This window comes from Anticarsia gemmatalis, chromosome 20 (genome assembly GCF_050436995.1).
Source record: "Anticarsia gemmatalis isolate Benzon Research Colony breed Stoneville strain chromosome 20, ilAntGemm2 primary, whole genome shotgun sequence".
Taxonomy (NCBI): domain Eukaryota; kingdom Metazoa; phylum Arthropoda; class Insecta; order Lepidoptera; family Erebidae; genus Anticarsia; species Anticarsia gemmatalis.
In genome coordinates this window covers 588966-612542 of record NC_134764.1, presented here as the reverse complement: position 1 = coordinate 612542, position 23577 = coordinate 588966, and the positions used below count along the sequence as shown (strand labels likewise).

General features: G+C 34.6%; 1 protein-coding gene across 2 annotated transcripts; it reads left to right on the top strand.

Moving 5' to 3' along the window:
* LOC142981670 (clavesin-1-like) lies at positions 1-19506 on the top strand. 2 transcript variants are annotated; one of them, XM_076127728.1, is made up of 7 exons: positions 1-159; positions 10284-10423; positions 14417-14570; positions 15066-15224; positions 18150-18243; positions 18704-18920; positions 19319-19506. In XM_076127728.1, exons 2-7 carry the CDS (start codon positions 10291-10293, stop codon positions 19471-19473), a joined length of 912 nt encoding a protein of 303 aa, XP_075983843.1. In that variant the 5' UTR covers positions 1-159; positions 10284-10290; the 3' UTR covers positions 19474-19506. The 2 variants fall into 2 exon arrangements, with proteins under 2 accessions (XP_075983843.1, XP_075983844.1); XM_076127729.1 differs by having other exon boundaries at positions 51-72.
* Positions 19507-23577: the final 4071 nt, after the last annotated feature.

The following is a 23577-nucleotide window of genomic DNA, read 5'->3' as shown; positions in this document are numbered from 1 at the left end:
AAACGCTGCTCGTACAAGAAACGACTTCATTCAGCGTTTCGCGCCAACTCGCGACGGACTAGGCTGAACGCGGTGCGTGCTCGGTCGTAAAATTAAAAAGTATTTATTTTTTCTTTATTAGTGCTTGTGGTTTGATTTGTGATTGGATTTGGTTTCGTGGTAAGCGGTTTTTTGATTCTGAATAATGTTTTGTTTAAATTGTCATAACAATAATAAGTTATGAAAAAGTCTTATTAAGGTATTTTGATTTGATTAATTCCCCTGAATTTCCAAAAGCGACATTAACTTACCGGTTCTTGGTTTTTCGAAATAACTAAACATAATTTAGCACACAATTAATTATTTTTTTGTAGAACTATAATTACCGAACTATTTGGAAAATATTTTTTTAAATGTATTGACAAAATGTCAAAGTTAATAACGGTAGAAAAATCTCGACTTAAGTGAAAAATACGTAGAATTAAAAAATCGATCTTATATCTTGTTCCCGTTCAGCTTATTACCTGGCTATTGTTTATTCTTTAGCATTCTTAAGCTTAACCATTATGCCTTTCTCTAATTAATTATTATTAAAGAACATAAATAAGGCTTTATTTTTAAACAACACATTGCCAAGGACAGCGTTTTCGATCGAGGAGAGATATTTCTCTGCAAAGATAAGAATTTCATGAAACGTTACATGTGTGGGAGTTTCTTGGTACTTCTAACTACGCCCATAGCTAGTTACAATCAGTGGTCGGTAAACTAACTTGATAGTTAAGCATTAACGCGGGCATTCTATTTTAGGTTGGTTGGCCGCATAGTAGTATTTGATTTGAACGTCTCTGTGATGACACTAGATTGACAGCTAACCATACGATAATGAACCATAAAATGTAGAGAGCTCTTTAATTCTCTTTTTAATTCAAGCTTTATCCCCAGCCCTAACTAGTCCAGCATCATGGGCACAAGGTTTCCTTCCTCCCCTCACAATCTGTAAGGAAATATTTTTCCCAGCAATGTCACAATAATGACATAATTTATTTTTAAAATCGTGGTAATTGAGCACTACTTAGAATTGATTACGACACTCAAGTTAACAAGATGTGTTATAAAAAAGGAAATCATCTTAATAACACCTTTATAAATGATACCTAGTAAAGGAAAATGGGTTATAATTAGTAGTAACGACGTCTTGAGTTAATGGCGGCGCGTAATTGAAGGACTACACGCATCGATGCTTTCTGACGGGATACAGTCACGGGTAGAGACTAAAATCAAATCTTTTAGTTCAAATTGTGTATTGGTTTAATTGCACACTTTGAACCTTTAGTCTGTGTTATTGCTATTGTTAAGAGTCCCTTATATTAGAAGTAATTTTAATTCTAAATTTCGAAATCGTGTTTTGTCTGTTATTAAGAAAAATCAGCTGGGGTCTTTACTCTTGCTTATAAAAATCTAGTTTTTTTTTAAATTCCGAAGTTAAGTTAGTATCGTAATGCAACAATATTAGGCGTTTCTTTTTTAGTTCTTCTTTAAATTAGTTCTGATTTAAAACATATATATATTTTCAATGTCCCAAGCTTTTATAATTTAAAAAATGCCAATGTGCGTAAGCAGATATTTTCCTTAAAGCATAAAATTTCAACGATATTCTTGTCACCTCGTTTAACTGTATCTTATTTATGCTTGAAACTATACGTAGTTTTTCCAACATGATTCGCTCGCTTGGACATGAACTAGGAAAATGTTGCGAAAATGCAAGTATGACATGTACTTATACTTGTGTAGAAAGTCGAGTGTAACAGTTTAATAGCAGCTAGTTGACTAAAGTGCGTGGAAAGTCACCTTGCCGGTTGTGATGACCGGTTGTCGGACGAGTGATAGTAATGACTAGGTTAGCTAGGCTTTGCCGTCTTGTTTCTTATTTAAGACTTTTACAGGAGAAAAATATATTTTATATGAGTTCAGGATATTATCGGCTTGCCTATTTCTTTTAGATGTTTTCAGTTATTTTTCGAGGTGATAAAGCTGACGATGTTATTTTGTCGTTAGACCTATTGGTGAAATCAAAAGTCGCTTCTAACGAGGGAAAAAGAATTAAAATCAACCAAGTTATTTGTTTTAGTATATTCTAAATTAATTATGAATCTGTAACCAATTAAGACGGAAGACTCAAATAAAAAAATATTGTATTCAAGTCCGAAGTTGTAGCCAGGGTCAATATTAAATAGATACCAAAAGTCACCTAATATAGTGAACTTTACCAATAAATAAGTAAAAACTTTAATAAACAAATGCACTGCACATGTTAAAAAAAAATATTTTTTTTTGTTTGAACAGTAGGTCAGTTGGTCGACTTACTGGAAGTTTAAGGTCGATAAATTATAGTTCTTGTTTTGGCTCTTATTTGTTATAAGGCTTTTATGATTGTTTATTTTAGTAAAAAACGAATTATAAGACGCTAAATCTTTTACTGTTCATTTTTATACCTAAAGCAAGATGCGAGAAGTTTAAAATTTCTGTTTGTCGATCTCCGTCCCACTAAGTCGAGTGTTAGAATACCTATTGTAGTGTCTATAACTATATTGGTTGTAGCCAGTATTCGAGATCAGGACATCCAGGTTTCGAAGCTGTGGTCTTTTACTTTCGCCTCAGGGTCGTGATATTTGGCATTGTTGGATGTTACATTGGTTAGTCTTGAACGAATAATAATTTTTAGCCTCCTAACGCTTCTATTATACCAATAGCTATTGAAAAAAAAAGATTTAAATTCAAGTTACACCTTTCAATAGATTTAAATTAAAATCAATGTCTCTTCCGGCAAGCCTAAGTCGTAATGCTATTTTAGAAGCCACATCAATGCACGCCTTTTTCTAGTTATATCTGCTTTGTAATAGATTGTCTTAGGATTATTATACTCTTTACAGTAAACACTTACGGTCGTTCTCAATAAGCAATCTTTGCCTACTTGGTAGGTACTTGATTGATTCTCTAAACTGTAGTAGACAATTTAAAGAATCAAATCGGTGAGTTTGACTTTTGCTGATTTTTGTATTTGTTATCATATCTTAAACTAAAGAATGATTTGTGCGTTTTAACAAAATTAGTTTCGCCGACTTTTTGCAATTAAGTAATACAAGGTGGGTATTTTTTCTGCATTTATTTTTAGTCTGAATGAAAAAATAATAAAGGATAATAATGATTCTTATAATACATCTGATATTGAGGTAGGTCAGTGTGCATAGTTCATTGACCTCTAGACCATGTTGTATGTTTTGTAGTCAAATGTCGTGTTAGTAATAAATCATACTATCGATTATTTTTTCTTATTAATCTGTTAAAGATTATGAATTCATAATTATAGAAGATTTATCGAGAAGTTAAATTTTCATTGTTGTTTTTTAGCCTAATATTACGTGCATGCGACTGCAAAAAATATGTTTTTGATATAATAATATAACACTAATTGATAGATAGGTATGTACCTACTTGTACAAATTAATCATTTAATCTTCAAAGTATGTGTTTAGAATCATCCAAAATTTATCTCTTTAATCGTTCCTTCAAAATAACAATTACATAAGATAGACCGGTAAAAAACTCAAGGTCCTTTTGTCAAACAGGAATTTTATCAAAATCAAGCTGCTCAAATTCAAAATTAACATATTCAAAAATGAAAATAAAAAATCAAAACGAGTTAAAATTGCGTAAGATACCGGTCTTCAAAATACTTGTTAATTATTCGTCATCTAATATTTTCTATGAGCGTATCCATCTCTAATCTTTGTACCTTGATCTCCACGTAGGTATAATTAAATAAAAATTAAAATAAATTTCACCCATTAATGTCCCACTGCTGGGTAAGGGTCTCCTTTCGGAATAAGGGAAGGGTTAGATCTTAAGTCCACCACGTTGGCCAAGTTCAGATTGAGGGTATGCCCGCCCTTATGGTGGGAGAGTCCCATACCCATACTCCACCCACAGGGCAGGTGTACGTTTAATGCAATAGCTACGTTAAAAACAAAGGTTCGGGTTGGAAACTTTTTATTAGGACGTTAAATGGGCACTGGGGCCCCATGGTCTGACTGTCTCTATATCAAACGACTCAAACACATAGCTTTCAAATAGGCCTGTCAATTTATTACATAAATACATAAGTTTCTTTTTCTCCAAAAGCCTTGGGCGGTTGAGGTAAATATAAGTAGTCTATAAATAACTATAAGTGTAGTTTCATGTTCCCAGAAAGTGCTAGAAACACTGGTTTTTAACCAAGATAGGCACTTAAGGTACTCAAAGATCTATTTTCGTGTCGTTACATCATATTTGCATGATACGACCTTATAAACGTCTGTCAAGTGCTCAGTACACATGAACTTGCGCAAAATTATTCACTAAACTTATTTATTTAACAAATATGCAATACATAACTCTGTTTTACCTACTTACAGTAAGTACCTACTCGTTTCAATAGCTCACGTTTGGTAAGGAAAACGAAATGTATTTGGTAAATGCTCAAACCTATACTCTTTAAAATATAGCTTGATTAAAATGACAGTTCTAAGCAAAACAGAGAACACAACTTTGTAGTGACGTCTAACGAGTATTACAAATTGAAACACGAAAAATCTGTCTTGTCTAGCATTATAACTATTTTTTAAATACAGATCCTCAATAAGAAATCAAAATAATTCAATACAATCAGCCTTTAAACTAAAAATCAGTCCTATTTTCTTTAGTCTTAAAAATAAACCTAATAATTTTCAACCTCTCTACAAGGCTACGTCATGTTGCAAAAATTTTGGTGAGGAGACACAATAGATAAGAGTAAATCGTCTGATTAATCGTTAATCGCGAAGTAAGTACACTTTGATACTATTCGTGACTCGTGAGAATTAATAAATAATCTCCAAGATTGTTCCAGCGATTCTGATGATAGCGATGACAATGATACTGATTTAGGATGCGGACCATTAACTGCGCATCCTATATTACTATCATCCTCATCCCTATCATCAGAATTGCACCATTAACTAAATAAATTAATTTTATTTAACTGTTTTCATTGTTTTATTTAATTGATCCTAATTAATACCAACTAAACTAGGAGAGGTCTCCGTGCGGTGTTAAAAGTAGGGCTGGTCGTTCTATACGAATTTTCTTAAACAATAAGATTCACAACAACAATTCGTAAAAAGCTAATTAAAAAATAATTGAATCGAATATAATTATTTTAGATACGATTTTTTCGTTATCGATTTTGATCAATACTTCTACAACCCTAGTCAAAACAGTTTGACATCTGTCATTCTAATCAAGCTATATTTTAAAGACTATAGTTAACGATTTTTAATACATTTGACAAAATTTGTGCGATAATATCGTTATAACAAAACTACCTATATAATATTGAAGTTTTTGACATTTGTAAGGCTTTTGATAGCATAACTCACGCTTTTTTGGAAGTAAGGATTACATGGAAACCAAAACCAAGATAGTTTAATTTCAAATAATCATTTTAATAATATAAAAATACTGCTTTAAACATTAAACCTGTCAGGCAAGTGTAATTATGTGCTAAGAATAAAGGGGTGCTGCAAGGATCGACTTTAGGACCTATGGAGTATTATGAGATTTCTTTTCCAAATAAAATTCCTAGTAATAAGTACACATAAAAGCCTATTTTCCTTCCGGAAATTACCCTATTATATTAATACAAGCTAGTACGGTAATAGTAAACCAATTACGTAATTATTTTGACAACGTCAATTTATTCATAATTACTGTAATTATGTGTATTTTTATGTACAAAGTTTAATAATTTAAAAATAAAAAAAAATATTGTCAATTAGTTTCCTTCCGGTGCAATTGACTGAATTATGATTATTCTATAATCGGTTTTTTATGCTAAAGAATGTCAAAAATATAATTTACGTCTACACATATATTTTTGTTTTGTCATATCAAATTTGTCTAGACCAAAATAGCTCAATAAAAAATATATTTTTGAAATGTTCGGTTCAGAGTACTGACCGTCAGACCGGTGCTAATCATGTTATGCAAAATAACACAAAAAATAGAAACGCCGCCTTTTTTGAGTTCGATAATTTTAAATACATGTATAGAACAAACCAGCTACTCATTATAATATTTATTTATAGCTTTAAGCCTGTTATATGCTACGTACTACTGTGTACGCAAATACACCCGCATTTTGTAGTTTATAATGTAAGTACCATGAAATAGGCGGCGAGCCAATGGCCATACTGGGCACTTTACCAAAACCCAGGCTACTATTGAAAATAATCTAAGTAGTATCTTATTAATAGTAATTAGAAAAGACAATGAATTTGGTGCAAGAAGCACAGAAATATTCGTTTTATTTTTGCTACTATAGACTAATTTATTCTGGCTCTATCTAACAGACTCTGACGTACCATAAAATCGAGAAGGATGTAGATCGTAGTCTTCTCTCTAGCTGCCTAATAGTAAGATGACGGAGGCTAGCGATAAGATTGCACTATCAAATTGTTCGTTACCCTGTATGAAGTAAAATATTGTTCAGCATAAACCCTAAACAATAAAAAAGTGCAATATATATTCAATAATATTATCAGTTTCTGCACAGTTTTTCTGGTGTCTGCTTACCCTTATGGAAAAAAGTCGGTTTATGTATGTGTGACTTATAATGTACTAGCTGACCCGCGCAACTTCGCTTGCGTCACGTAAGAGAGAATGGGTCATCATTTTCCAAGTTTTTGTAACATTTTTCGTTACTACTCCGCTCTTAATGGCCGTAGCGTGATGATATATATATATCCTATAACCTTCCTCGATAAATGGGCTATCTAAGAGTGAAAGATTTTTTTAAAACGGACCAGTAGTTCCTGAGATCAGCGCGTTCAAACAAACAAACAAACAAACAAACAAACTCTTCAGCTTTATAATATTAGTATAGATGTGTATTATTGATCGTCCAGGCTCTACAGGCTATGCGGTGGTCTAATATGAATTACGAAGTTGTTTACAAAACTCTCATGCCTGTCAAGTAGAAGTTAACACAAGGCATAATAGTAATAAAAACAGTTTATTGTTCATGTTTTTTTCATAAATTCTTGAAGATCTCTCAAGGAAAATGAACCTGTTTACCTTGCAATCATTTATAATTTGAGATAAACAAGATGAATGCAGTTCTATAGTCTTTATAATGCAACTACATCTATTTGGAACATCACCCAAGCGATTTCATTCGCTTATAGTTTCGGTAAATCTATACGATTAATATAAAGCTTAAGATTTTATTTGAATCTCAAAAACGACTGTTTTAAATTGTTTATTTTGTGATGAGTATTTATTGAAGGGAAAAAGAGGAAGCCTTTGCGTAACAGTGGGATACAAAAAGGTAATTGATGATAATATATTATTATGATAGTCAATTGTTGAGGAAGGCCTAATTAAAAAAATAAATAGCCTATATAACATCACGGTATGACTAACGAGAGTGGAGCTGATAAAGTCCACGTGTCTGGTCGAAGTCGCGAGCGGAAGCTAAGTAAAAATATTTTTGAAGAAACACAGCCTCTGTTTGTGCATTCTTTAAAACCAAAATTCAGTCAAAATACTATGAATTTGAATAAAATGTACTGCATTGAATAACAGCAAACGAATCAGCATACAATAGTTACAATAGATACAAAGATACATATCAAAGTATTAAATTTCTCTTATTATACGGTACAGTAGCTGCGGAAAATGAAAATAATATATAAATATATTATATTACTCATAAAATGATACCTACTAATATTAATAGCGTATAAATCTTCTCGATAACATCTATGGTTAGAGGTTACATGTAATGAATGTAATAGTGATGGTTAAATTACGTATGTGATTTAAATATATTATATACATTTTACTATGACGACAACTTTAAAATAATAATTGGCGCAGTGGTTTAGGTCACCACGCCGCCTCCATTGCCCCGGGAGGTCGTGGGCTCCATTCCCACTCGGAACCATTATTACACAAATAATAATTATTTCGGGTCCGGTTGTACTTTGTGCCCGTTGTTTGTATGTTAGTAAAAGTCCCCGCGACACAAGAGCAATTTTTAGTGCGGGAGGAGTTAAAAAAAAGAAAGAAAAATATAAGAAATACCCATTACTAGGCAGGAGTGTCCTCCCAGAAAGAGGGAGAGATTAGTTCTTGAGTTCACTACAATGGTGAAATGCGGGTTTGAGAACTGTGTTAAGGAACTCTTAGGTATGGAATATTACATCACAATGCGTTTGATAAAAATAAAGTGTATTATTAAATGCACATTCTCCTTCTTCGTGCGTATTTTCTGCGTATGTATGACATGACGTCTTTTTAATACATACGTCATACATACGCACATAATATCACGACTTTTTCTCATAGGGGTAGGTAGAGACTTTAGAACGCCATTTGGTACGATCCATGGAATTCCTTAACGATCCTTACAATACATACATGGTGATGATGATGATGGTGATGGTGATGATGATGATGGTGATGATGATGATGGTGATGATGATGATGGTGATGATGATGATGTTGATGACGATGATGAAGATGATGATACAGGTCATCTAGACATGCGGTAGCGTGTCTGGATGAAATATTAAATATCGCATAAATCTTGTTAATACCCATCAGATAAGCGTTGGTTAAAGGTTATTTATAATGATGACCGTAAATGCTGTTTATAATAACTTAAGTATTTAATGTTAAAACGTGGAAAGAATAAAACATTATAATTTGCAATATTCTATACTAATATTGTAAATTATTATCTGTCCGTCTATTATTAGTACTGAAATTATCGAATAGATAAATTTTGGTTAAACAATAGTCTGTATGTATAAGGTTAGAACATGAGCTATCATTTTCTTAAATGTTAATATTTTATTTACTGTACAAAATTTTTCAGCAATTAGCTTTTATGTTTCACGTGGCATGAATATTTAATGTTTTAAAACTGCCCGTGCGTGGTAGTCTGTAGACTTAATTTCTTCTCCGTTTGAAGAAAGGGAAATCTTGTAAGAAAAACTTGTAAAAAAGTTATAAGTAAAAAAATGTGAAAGAGGGTTTATTGTATCTTTCAATGTCTTTTCGTGAAAATGTCTATAACGATCCGAATAAAACTTTACTGCTACTAAGTTATAATGCAAATGACATCGCGAGAAAGCACATACATGTACCTTATTCCGCGGGCAGAACCTGGGGATATATCACTAGTGTTAATTCAATTACGTCACAGTAATTATTTATTAAAAAGGAAACTTTAATGGATGTTTTAATTGGCATAAACATAACATTGTTTGATTAATCATTTACATTCAAGAGACCTATAACGACTTGCCGACATGTTTAGATATTATTTAGGCAGTACATAAATTAAAATTCTATTGTTTATAGGTTCGCAATGGCTGTGAATAAACACATTATGTTTTATGACAGCCATCAATGTTTAAGTACATACATACAAAATATCACGCCTGTTATACCCGAAGGTGTAGGCAGAGGTGTATGAAATACACATGCGATTCACCATATACCGGACACGTTACCAAATTCTGGACTACTATTGAGAATCATATAATTAAGAAAAACATCAACAGCCCTTAAACCGCGCCACAAAGGCGATAAGTATTAATTAAATCAACTATTATCTGGAACTTAAATAGGAGGCAGATTAAAAAATATCTCGTGGTTCGATTTCCTTCTTAAATCGGCTATCGAAAAACGGGGAGCTATCGATAACCTTAGTTTGACAAACTGGAAAGTGGCCTGCGCCTCTAGTGGATTCTGAAGAAACTATTTTTAATTAATAATTTAGTTATCTAAATGGAAATCCTGTTTAACCACTTACTATTGCAGTACAAAGTTCAACTAATTCCTTAAGTAAAATAAAAAGAAATCTTAATGTTATTGAACTCTATCCAAATTAAAACACTAATTGACATGTTAAAATAAAAACCTTTGGAAGTTTAACATATTAAGTTTATTTAAAAGCGAAATCTTATATGTATTAAATTATGAGTTTTTATTCAGAGCAATGCTTAGACCAATACAACTTCATAGCGAAAGAGACGTAATTAGTCTCATAATCAATTTGTTTTACGCCGTTCTTCTATTGAAGTTCTTTACCGACTATGTGCCCATGTGTCACACTTTTTGGAAAGGGACGTAAAAGTCACTTAACTTTTACGTCACTAACTCATAAGTCATTTTTCTTCCAAACATAACAATTGTTAACGGAATTTCTTTTCTTTCAGAAACAAAATGAACGGTATAGTGAAGCCGATCACGATAGAGCGGGAGTACGAGAAGAACCCGGACATATCTCCCGAAGACATCAGGAAGCTGAGGGAATGGCTCAAGACACAACCTCACCTCCCTGGGGAACACCTTACAGGTACTACAATATCGTATGATAATGTAAAATTATTAGTATTAAAAATTTTGGTGGTTGGTAAAGGTGTTTGTTTGTAACTGTTTCATGCGAAAACTATAAAACTGATTTCAACAAAATTTGACGTAGTATTTCCACGTGAAATTGAAAATAGAAAAAAAAACAAACAATAAAATCTAAATCTTTTTCTTTTTTTTTCTACACTTCATATTGGGGCATCTTGTACTAGAAGACAAAGTTCCGCCTTTTATAGGGATGTTAACCTTTAACCTACCTACTTTTGCGCCCTGATAACCAGATTGTAATATTGTTTCCTTTTAATAGGTTTTTGTTTACTCAAAAACTGTATTCCTTTGGTTTATAATAGCAGAAGTTTAGTTTTTCTTGCATAAATTCTCGATAGTTTCTCGCTAGTCGGTAGATGTACCTAAGAAAACATCGCCCATCTGGTTAAAACGACGCTACATTGTAGTGAAGACAATCATCTCGTAACATACATAACGTGATAATAACAGTTTAAAGCAATGATTTTCACATGTCGTAACTGTTTGTTTGTTAGAAAATAACAGGTAATATTGCAATGATTTCCAGTTTGTCGAGAAAACTACCTAGTACCTAGTACCTGTGTATTAGATCCAAGGACATACCTCTTACTAAAAGAAACTTAAGTGACCATTGCCTGGTTTCTCTTGAAACAGTGTGTACCGACATTACGGAGGATGTTTTTGTAGTATTCAGATTAAGATTGTAGCTATTAAGTTTCAATTCCAAAGTAACTGTTACGCATAGTCATACTCGATCAAGCCCAGGCCCAAACTTTCGAGTTTTACTCGAAACGATACACTGATAGAGTAAAGTTTTATCCCTGTGGGTTTTGTGGTCCGCACAATGATTTTATTGGTATTCGAGAGTAAAGGAATGCCCGTATAAGTACTCGAAAGTAGATTTTGTGACCAATCGTTTTATAAAAGACACGTACACACACAGAACCTTATATTACTTGAAAAATACTAAAAATAACTTTCCGCGATGGCACAAAATGGTAGTGATTAAATTCCTGGGTGAGATACTACTGGGTTAGATAGAAGTTATATAGATACTACATATTCTCGCTATTCTCTCAGTCTGTACTAACGAACAGCGAGACTATGACATTTAAACTCTACGACTAAAATAGTTCCGATATCGCCCGCGAGATTCGCTGATGCAATTTTTTTACAAAATTTCTCGATAGCTAGCCGGTTGTCGATAGTCGATAGTGATAGACAATCGAGCTACTGTTGCTATGGTTTACAAGTTAGTATTCTCACAAACAACTGTCTTATTCAACAAAACATATCTATACTAATATTATAAAGCTGAAGAGTTTGTTTGTTTGTATGTTTGGTTAAACGCGCTAATCTCAGGATCTACTGGTACGATTTGAACAATTCATTCAGTGTTAGATAGCCCATTTATTGAGGAAGGCTATAGGCTAATATCATGCTACGGCATGCATTAGGAACAGAGTAGCAACGAAAAATGTTACAAAAACGGGAAATTATTCTCTCTTATGTCACGCAAACGAGTATGCGCGGGTCAGCTAGTAATAAATAAATGAATTCTTGAGAATAATGTTTAACCTGAATGAAGGAAATTGTAATAAATATCTTAGAGTAATTATCTCAAGTCGGCCATTTGTTATAATTGTACTTAGTGTTATAACAATGCATATTAATGTATACCTACCAGTTATGATCATTATTTTATAGATACGATCAAAAGACAAGTACATGCTATTTTGCAGAAATCGAGGATAATGAATACTTTTCTCATTGTCAGGTTTTTTTTAAACATGATATTTAACATAAACATAAAAAATATGGTGACAGCTCAGTAGATCAATCATCATCAGTTTTTTTAATACAACGATCGAGAGACTGTATGTGGGTTCAATTCCGTTGATCTACTAACGTGACAACACTTTTCAGGCATTATATTATTTTGTGTTATAATGCTAGTAATTATTATACCTATCAAACATTAGAAATCGAAATTATAAAAAAGGAGTGATATTATGTACCTATGTATGTAAAAATAAAAAAGACCACACCATTGTCCTTTATAACAATTATTTAACTACCACTCTAATGCACAAATTATATCATACTTATCATTCAATCTTTCATAATAACACAGAAAAAACGACCTAGTATTAGTTGTTATTAATCACTCGCACGGTATTAATAACAGGCTAATTTCAAACAACCTTTTGGACCTGCAATGGACTGCAAAAAATGTCTATAGTAGAAAAAGATCGCGTGTTACGGATTCTCTTCAAAGAAACGTTTTGTATTGATATAGTTAGGTAATAATAGGCTTGAGAGTCCATCATTAGTGGATGCAAACGACTACTTATGTTCCTTAGTTCGATTTCCGGGTCGATAATAGACTAACTTCTAGGAAGATTCTGAGTATCAGTCTGTGTTTTGATAATAGGTGTGTTTTGCTTAAGCAAGATTAAAAAAGGTATAGGTACTTAGAAAAACAGCATATCCGTTAGCATTTTTACCTAATTAACGACAATTGATGTCACTTGATTGACATAAATTGTCGTATTCATTCATCTCAGCCGGGAATCGTCCACTGCTGGACAAAGGCCTCCCCCATCGAGCGCCAATAGGACCGGTCCTGGGCCGCCCTCATCCATCGGACTCCGTCGTAAATTGTCGTATACTCTACAATAAAATAAGCCTTCATTAAATGAAATTAAATAGTTTTTGTTCGAAAGTCAGTCAGTCAATCAACCAATATTTTTTGATGGACTTAGATAAATACGGAAAAAACCCTTTGGAATCCTTAAACACATAACTTTAAAAAATACCTAGATTCTAATCCCTACTAGAAACATAGTTAGTTCCTACAACTTCTTACTTTATTATGCTTTAAAATCACTGTACCATATCCGAAAGTATTTTTCAAGATAGAAAGCTACATATTTCTCAATTAACTTCATCACGCAGAACCGTCGTAAAACGGCAAAAAATTACGTAAAACAGTTAAAAACTGGTCTAAGATAATTGGCTAATAAATTGAGTATTTTATAGCGAATTATACATACATAATATCACGCTAGTTATACCAGAAAAAGGTTTTATTTTTAACAACCACTCCCCCCTAAGAATAGTTTTTGTGTCGCGGGGACTTTTACAAACATACAAACAACGGACACGAAGTACAACCAGACCCGACACAACTATTTGTGAATCGCACAAATAAATTGTTCCGTGTGGGAATCGAACCTACACCTTAACCACTGTGCCTCAGAGGCAGTCATCAGAAGAAGCGGGCAGATGCTAGCCAATAAAAAACTTTTAAGAGCGAAAAAATACTTTTCAAAATGCATCTACTTGGTCCTTGTTCAAACCTTGGACTTTATCATGAATCGATTACCTTCAATTACAAGTAAATTGTGAAGAAGCATCAATAATGACAAACTACTGACATAATTAACTATGATTCGCTATAAAACGCTCAATTATTTAGCCAATTACCTTAAACCAGTATTTAACTGCGTTTGTAGCTTGGTCGGTAGTCTACCTGACCACGAGGTGCAGGGTTCGAGTCACGGAAGTGACAAAATAGAGAAGTGTATTATTTTCCACCAGCAGCCCGAAGTAGAAGGTAACGGCATATGACACTAGGCTTACCCCCTATTACATAGGACTACTCAGCCTAGCCTTTCTTCAAAATATGTCGGAGTAGGCTTTCAACCTCACCGGATGCAGCTGAATACGAGTATTTTACATGGTGCGACTGCCTATCTGACCTCCACTACTCAGTTACCTGGGTTATAATACTATACCCTTCGGTAAGACTGGTTGTCAGACTTTCACGCATCTGACTACTGTTAACGACTGTCAAAGATCACCTCTGCCTACACATTTGGGTACAACAGACGAGATGTTATGTATTTCAATGTCATTTAATCTAACAAGCCCACTCGTTTTATTTCAGATGTAGACCTGCTGATCGTGTACCACTGCTGTGACAAAAGCATGGAGGTGTCCAAACAAGTGATGGATCTACACTACACGCTCCGGACGATGTTCACACAGTTCTTCAAGGACCGCTGCTTTGATAAGAAGGCTGACTTTTCTATGAATACAGTGTAAGTATTCAATATAAGATTTTAAAACAAAGTACTGTTACGGCTCGAACGGATTCTTTATTGTTGAAGCATGTGGGTATAATTAAGCAGTGATGCTAAACGTTTACGGGTGTGTGTTAGTCATTGTCATATTTTGTTTTAACGGTAAGTAAATAATTGTGGAGAAAAGGAAGCTTTTGGTCAAAATGAACCCGCGGAATTATTGGATCCAATCCAATTTCGAATCAAAAAGAAACTTTACTTGTCCGAATTTTTTTTAAAGAGCTCCTACAAGAAAGCAATGCCCCTTACCTGCATTTGATAACGTGGTAGATACAATTACTAGCCCTACTCTCATTTCAAATGAACACCAGTGGATGACTAACAGTAGAATAATAAAGAGTTAAATCTATATAGTTATACGAATCAAAAATGCTTATTAAAGTGAGGTCTAATATAAGTTTTACCAAGTTACTGTAAATTGCTTTTTCTTACCATAATATATCTATTTTCCAGATTATACGCGCCTCTCCCTACAAAGACCCTGCAAGGTGACCGTGCGGTGTACCTCAGACTGCTGGACCCAGACCCGAAGAACTTTTACTTCGTAGAAGCCGTGAGAGCCTTCATGATGATGTTCGATATGTGGCAGTATGAAGAGGGCACCTTTCAAGGGTACGTTACCACGTTTGTTTGCCGGGGCGATTTAATACCACTATCGACTACCGGCAACCGAGAAACTATAGAAAAATATTGTCTGATAACCTGGCCAGAGCCCTAGCGTGTGTCGCAAGAACTATTTTTTCAAATCATTTTAAATGATATTAAGTGTAAATCGATTTCACTAAAGACGAATTGGTTTACGTCCTGTTATTTTAAAACATTATGAGTGACAACTGCTATGCAAAAGCCACCCCTTGGACTTCCATATACGTCGGTTGCTAGCTGTTTCATACCTTCAACTCTCTAACTCCGTTAGGCTTCCCCTTGTCGTCACCGACCGCTTAGTGGCACCCATTTTAGATCAAATTATTACTAGCTAGGTTGTATGAGCTTTATTCCATGAAACAGTTCAATTTTAATCCTAAATTTCTTGAATACGTTAGGAACTATTCAAAAATTTTTAAGAGAACTTGTGTTGCTGCTAAATCCTTACACTTAAGCAACAAAATTAAAAGCTCAGACAATACGATCAAAACCACATGGAATATCATTAACAACGAAACAGGTCGTGCTATCCAGCGCGAAAATAATTTTGAACTGAAAGTAAATGACACGATTATCACCAACAACTTAGAGGTTGCTCAGGCGTTCAATACTTTCTTCGCTGATATTCCCACAGCTACAACTAGCTCCTTGAATTCCTGTCCTGCCAAGGCAGAATGTTTACTTCGAAATAGTGTAGAAGAGTGTGGTAGTGTTTTTTTCTTCAAACATATCAACTCTAATGATGTAGTTAAGGCTTTTAGGTCGCTCAACTCCAAAAAAACACCTGACCTCTGGGGCATCTCTGTTAAATTAGTAGAAAGTATCATCCTGGAAATAGCCCCCCATTTGGCTTTAATATTTAATAGGTGCGTAGATGCTGGTGTGTTTCCGGACTTAATGAAACACAGTAAAGTAGTACCACTCTTTAAGAAGGGATCTAAGAGTGAGCCCAGCAATTTCAGGCCCATTTCCATCTTGCCTGCGGTTAGCAAAATCTTCGAAAAGGTCATCTTAGAGCAGCTCGAAAGTCACTTTAACTCGAATCAGCTATTTCATGGTAAACAGTATGGTTTCACAAAGGGTAGGTCAACAATCGATGCAGGTATTTCGCTCGTCAAGCATATCTATGATGCTTGGGAGACATCCCAGGACGCCATTGGGGTGTTCTGCGATCTCTCCAAAGCATTTGACTGTGTCCAACATAATACGCTCCTTAGGAAACTAAACCACTATGGAATTAGGGATACAGCGCTCGATTTACTTGCGTCATATTTGAGTAATAGGATTCAACGAGTAGATATCAATGGTGTAAGGTCTTCAGGTTCAGCTGTTTCTCTCGGCGTGCCTCAGGGTTCGATACTCGGTCCGTTTCTTTTTCTCGTATATATAAACGATCTCCCCTTTCAGGTGCAGGACTTATGTGATATTATATTATTTGCAGATGACACTTCACTCATTTTTAAAGTAGATCGTTCGAAGTCTTGTTTTATTGATATCAATAGTATTCTTGAACAGGTCCACAACTGGTTCACTTGTAATAATCTGTTATTAAATTCTGACAAAACTAAGTGCATTAGGTTCACTATGCCCAACGCGAGGAATTTAGGTACTAACATAGTCGTAAATGGGCAAACTATCGATTTGGTAGATTCGGCAACTTTTTTAGGTATCAGTCTGGATAGCAAGCTCCAATGGGGCACTCAAATAGCGCATCTCTCGGGGAGACTCAGCTCCGCCGCGTACGCAATCAGAAAAGTAAGACAGTTTGCTGGTGTGGATGCGGCAAGACTGGTTTACTTTAGTTATTTTCACAGCGTCATGTCTTACGGTATATTACTGTGGGGTAAGGCTGCTGATATAGATGTTATTTTTGTCCTTCAAAAAAGAGCTATTCGCGCAATATATAGTTTAGGAGCGCGAGACTCCTTGAGAGAGCTTTTTGGGCAGATAGGGATACTGACGGTGTCATCACAGTATGTGCTTGCAAACTTGTTGTATATAAAACAAAATTTAGGGACTTTCGCAACAAATAGCGATAGACACAATTATAACACTAGAAACAGACACAAATTAGTAGGTCCCCATCATCGTTTACACAAGGTGCACAATTCGTTTGTAGGTCTCGGCATTCGTTTCTTCAACAAGCTTCCCAAGCACATCATGGATTTACCCCTGCCAAAATTCAAAGTTGCTGTTAAGGAACATCTCGTTAGGAAAGCTTATTATAGAATTGATGAGTATCTAAACGACAATAGCTCTTGGGATTAGTCGCTCGCTTGATTAGGATTCTATGAAAGTAGGGAACTTTGCTATAAATTGTATAAACTCAGTAGCAGTAGGTCTAAATATTGTAAAATATGGGCAATTAATGATGCAATAGGTGATGTTACGTACAATTTGATGTTAATCATAAAACTGTCACTTCTTTTTTTTTCTTTTATATTGTTCACAACCAATGTGCTCATTTGCTGCCCATATTCTTATTATCACATGCTAGTAGGTGCTCCCAACATACGGTACGATCAGAGACTAATAAATAACCTAGCTATATTCATTTTCCTTAATTGACGTTTAGTCTATATCGCTGATTGTTGGCAGCTCCTCGCATGATCAATTATTGTATCAACCACATTGTAAAACTTTTGGCAATTGAAAAGAGTGGCCGTGAGTTTCTTGCTAGCTCTTCTCATAAGGCTCCACCCCCTTTCCGAGCTAGTGGTAGATTCAGTAATTGTAACGACTATCATAAGTGTCAATATTTGACCTAAATGAATAAATGATTTGATTTTGATTTTTGATTTTTACCCTTTTTCTCTGGATCCATCTTTGCATAGATCTTATGACAGGAGTTTATTATTACAATTTAACGTTTTATTTCATAATATATTCCAGGTTTGTTATGATGATAGACATGGACTCAACATCACTGAGTCACGTGACGCGACTGGACATCATGGCTGTCAAGAAAGTATTATATTTCCTACAGGTTAATATCAAACATTACTATAAATATAACTACTTATTTTAGTATACAAAACCTTTATATAAAATTGTCTATATACGAGCAATTTTAGTCTCCCCCTTTAAATAATTATGTCCTCCTAGTTGATACTGTCTACGGCGCGGTCAGTTTCATTGATCTTTCGCTTTAATAATACCATGAGAAACAGAATTTGATTATCAGGTCGTGATACTGTTTTCCTATAAGTATATTTTACGGGCATCCAGAATCAGTATAATTTACCATATAGCATAACATCCTCAAGTTACAAATAAATAAAAAAATACATTGATGAGTAACTTTTTTAATATATTATAACTTTTTTTAAATGTAAAAAACGAATATGTAGTCTTAGCCAAATTAGTACCTTAAATTAAAGTTTAGATGTGAGTCTACCCTTTAACTTTTATCTTGGTTTATGAAAAACGTTGTTTTCTTTTTCCAGGAATGCATGTTAACAAAACTAAAAGGCCTGCACTTCCTGAGCGCTCCATACTTCATGGACAAGTTGATGATGCTGCTGAAGCCGTTCCTCACGAAGCAGCTCATGGACATGCTGCACATCCACCAGGTCGGCTCCGACTCCATCTACAGCATCGTGCCTAAAGAGGCCTTCCCTAAGGAGGAGGGAGGCTCATATAAGGACCATAATACTATCAGAGGTGCTTATTGAATTTTATTTAAAGTTATTTTTTGTGGTCGAGAAAGTTCTGAAAAAACTAACTTTGGAACTTACCTTCTTGGCTTCGGAAGCACTCTATATGAAGTTTTTTCTAATCATGTTGTTTTGTGTAATGTATGTTGATAAATCTCATTTAACATTTCCTTAATTCTCATTTAAACTGACTTTTAAATTAGTTGGAGCGGCATAATTACTTGTTCCAAATTACGAATGATTTGAAGATATTTCGGAGTTGAGCAATGTCTATTCGATAGACCTTGAAATCCACTTTTTCAAATTTAATAGTAGTAGTCCGTAATTTGCATACTTGCCCGCAATTTGGCAACAGACCCAACTAGACCCATACAATATGTTATTTATTCTCCGAGTTCTCCCCAGACGAGCTGATCCACCGCATGCAAGCAAACAGCACCTTCCTCCGCGAGGAGAACAGGCGGCGAGTGAACGAGGCCCTCCGGCCCGGAGGTAAACCCTCACAAGTCGAGAAGGAGTTCGGAATGCAGGGCAGCTTCAAGAAACTCGATATAGATTAATTACTGGTGTAGGAATATAAAGTATTTTAGTTATGGAGTGTTTTATTTGTACTAGTTTCCTTGGAATTTCTTCAATGATCTTCAAAAGAGGTTTTTAAGGTATGCAAAGGCCCATCCCATATTTGACCAGTAGTGAACAGATTTTAGGAATATGGGAGGACAACCCTATAATTCAGCGAAGATAATTTTCACAGCATTCGGACAGAAATGAGTTCAATTCATAATTTTCTTCGGGTTTGGTAATGCTTTTCAAAGAGTCCATTCCAGTTCAACGCAGAAGATCCAGGAATCATATAATTGAAGGACATTCGACGGCGTCTGTGATAACTAGTTGTGAAGTGAACATCACGCGTTTCTGCTATGGGAGTCGAGGGTTCGATGCCCAAAGAACAAATGCTTGTATGTAATATATTTCACATGTTCGTTAGTGAAACTGCACGTGACACAAGAATAATTAATAATTCTTTTGTTTTTTGTTTACTTATGTGCTTACAGCGTAAAAAGTATTTATTAAGATTAATAAAACATGAAACAAATATTTTAGCGAAAGGATGGTAATAGGTACCTTTTTATACGTACATATAATTATCAGTCCATTTAAAATTTCCATAATTTTCCTCTGACTCATGTCCTACGCCTGACTTTGCATCGATCATCAACTACACATAATTGAATCCATATACTGATTGTAAATGACATACAGTCAACACATTAAGCGATATATTATAATTCTTCCTGCACAACAATAGTGATTAAGTCCTTGTACCGGATGTAAGTATTATCACCTTTGAATAGACCCCTCGTTGTATATAAAGAGGGTAAGCAGTGATGGGAGTCATTGTTGGATACAAACATGAAGTTGTTTGCGCTGTTGTTCGCTGTTTTGGCGGTGGTCGCTTTTGCTCTTGTGGTAAGTAACCAAAGATCTTATTTTTTAAGGTGCTTGTGTGTGGATCAGACAAGGTTAAGGGTCGTGAGAAGTGTACCAAAGACTCCCAGTCTAGTATAGTAGTACACTTTCAACAATTTCCTCGTGGATCGTTGGAGTTCAGGCCTTTGTAGTCAATAATGGCTGGCTGATGATATATGTATAGACAGATTAATCTGTCTATTTACTCAACCACTGTGACTAGAAAAGTAAAATCACTGAAACAAGTCAGACTATACAATATTTTTATTATAATATTTATTTTTGGTTCGGTAAAAAGTTGTTGGCTTAGTGTTAAAATTGTTATACTCTATCTAAAACCCTTGCTATCGACTTTAATGAGGAAAACGAAATTGATTGTTTATCTGAATTAAAGCATGCAAACTCTCAAATAGATTTGAGAATAACTGATTCAATCTTCCTCAACCAGTCAGAATTACTGTCTAGAAGGTGGCTAGATGCTACGAGGATTCCAGGCCAGGTAGTATAATATTCCACGTACTATTATTTCTAGAGCGCCAGGAGTCCCAACCCTGACCCGGCTGGCTGTCACTTCGGTGGTGGTGGTCGACCACGCCCACCACCGACCACCGCAGCTACCACCACGACCACTGCTAGTAAGTAACAACATAATACGATTATAGCTAGTATTTTGCCTATAAATGTTTGTACAGTCAGCTCCAAAAGTAGTCGAACAACTTTGTATTTTCAAAACCTCTGTGTTGTGTAACTTTAATAAATAATTGATCAAAATCAGGTAGAAAGAGTAAGATTGGCGATTAAAAAGAGTGGCCAGGAGTTTCTTGCCAGCTCTTCTCATTGGCCCTACCTTCCGAACTGGCCGTAAATTCACTCTCAGTATCATTAACTATCGTAAGTGTCAGCACTTGACCTAAATTAATAAATGATTTGATTTTGATTTAGAATTAAACATTTCAATCAGTGGCAAATGTTTTTTCCATGGAATAATGTGCACACTTCAGTATATAGGGTTTCAAAAGATTGAGTCTGAGCAGCTACTTTTGGAGCTGACTGTACAATGTAGTTTAGTAGACGTCTGCTTCCCTTTGTTGTTGAGTTTTTGTTTTTTAACGTAGTTTACATTTCATACTGCGTCACTAATATTTAAATAAGCTTTATTTTATCAATTTTGGTTTGGCAGTTCAATAGACATAGCATAACGAGATACATACTTATACTTTCGCATTTATAATAGAAGTATCGAATTATATATTATGATGATATTATGATTACTTATCAACGGATTGAACATTGTTACAAACGGCTAAATACTAAATATATATACTAAATATATATATATATATATATATATAATAATATATATAGTATAATATATAATCTTATCTTATCTTATCTTATATCTTATATTATATATATAATTATATAATATAATATATCTATACTAATATAATAAAGCTGAAGAGTTTGTTTGATTGTTTGTTTGTTTGAACGCGCTAATCTCAGGAACTACTGGTCCGATTTGAAAAATTCTTTCACTGTTAGATAGCCTATTTATCGAGGAAGGCTATAGGCTATATATCATCACGCTTCTACCAATAGGAGCAGAGTACCAGTAAAAAATGTTTCGGAAACGTGGAAAATTTTGACCCATTCTCTCTTATGTGACGCAAGCGAAGTTGCGCGAGTCAGCTAGTACTAAATATAATTCTTTTTCAGATTCCACAAGCGGCTAGCTTGCATGATGTCATCGACGAACATGGCTTATTGTTATTGTGAAATATATTTATTCAAATAAAAATACACATGTATAATTGTGTTTCATTGTGCTGCTGATGCTCTAATAATGCGGTGAAACCACATATATGTACATAATTATGTCGTTACTATTACATGGGACTTACATTGTTAATGGCAAAAAGTGCGTGGATTTCAAACATCTGTACCTACACTTTAGGGTATAATAGGCGTGATACTTTGAAACTGGCTTTGAAAATACGCTTGCATGCCATGCTCATATCTGTGTGTCGTCCTGGCCGACTTTGGCTACGGCGGCCAGTTCCATTGAAACCCAGCCAACTGTGCAGGACTTTGTTTATAGTGGCCAAGTGTGTGCACAATACACTCTCTGTTCCTTTACTCTCATAGTCTAATGGGACGGCGAAACCGACACGACCAGAGAGAGGTCTGGCGCAGGACCGACGGCTTTACGTGCTCTCCGAGGCACGGAGGTCTAAGACCACAACTTCCTAACTCCGGGCAATCTCTGAGAATTTTTAAACAGAAAATCTCAGAAAATACTTTTTCGCCCGGCCCAGGATTCCAACATGAGACATATCTAATGGCTACTAGACTGCACCGACCCAAACTAGTGAAAATGTGTAAATTGCGAAGTTCCCCACCGGACTGAAAAGGCTTCGTATTATAGCTACACTTTCAAACATCAAATAGCTAGCTGAAGAACTTACTAGTTTGCTTGAAAAGTTCCATACGCAAAAATAATAATAACTATTGTTTTAAGTCAGGCACTTACAGCTGTAATCTGCTAATAAACTCTTCGTATGCTAAGTAAAAAAAACCCTATATAACTGCTATCTTAATAAAGATAATCGGTCTGCCTTTTTTAAACGCTTTAAGAAGCACAAATTTACTTTGAAAAACTAATACATGACCATTATGACCAAACATTTGTGGAATGACCACGCGAAATGGTCAGCGAAACTTGAAGCCTGAGCGTCTCGATTTATTGGTTAGTAGTTTGATTGCTTTTCTGTTTGCAAATTATGTTCTATATTGAGCAGTCTGCGTAATTAGATTTATTCATGAGTTGCCTAAAGTAAATAAAGAATTAAAAAAAAATGATTTTAACACATCAGAAATCCTGTACTTCCAACCAAGTTGTGTTGAGTGTCGAAGATGATTCAGACTGGTTGAAAGTTTGATAAAAATATTGATAGAACAATTTAATACATAATAATGTGTAGATTTGTATGTATGTATATTATAGGTTTGAATCCCACCCGAAACAAATATTTGTGTGATGATAAATTTATCTATACAGTCTACTAAGTGCGTATTTAGAACTTTATAAGTATGTCTGTCTTGTATAAACTCTGCTTAGTTCGTAATCAGAGGGCCGTGTTAGTTCTCCAATGATATTTATTTATTATTATATAACGTTTTAACACTTAATAATT

Bases quoted from the DNA above. Each gene is read 5' to 3' on its own strand.
- LOC142981670 (XM_076127728.1), top strand. From the start codon at position 10,291: ATGAACGGTATAGTGAAGCCGATCACGATAGAGCGGGAGTACGAGAAG. The intron at 10,424-14,416 runs GTACTACAATAT...GTTTTATTTCAG, and splicing joins CCCTGGGGAACACCTTACAG to ATGTAGACCTGCTGATCGTG. The intron at 18,921-19,318 runs GTGCTTATTGAA...AGTTCTCCCCAG, and splicing joins GGACCATAATACTATCAGAG to ACGAGCTGATCCACCGCATG.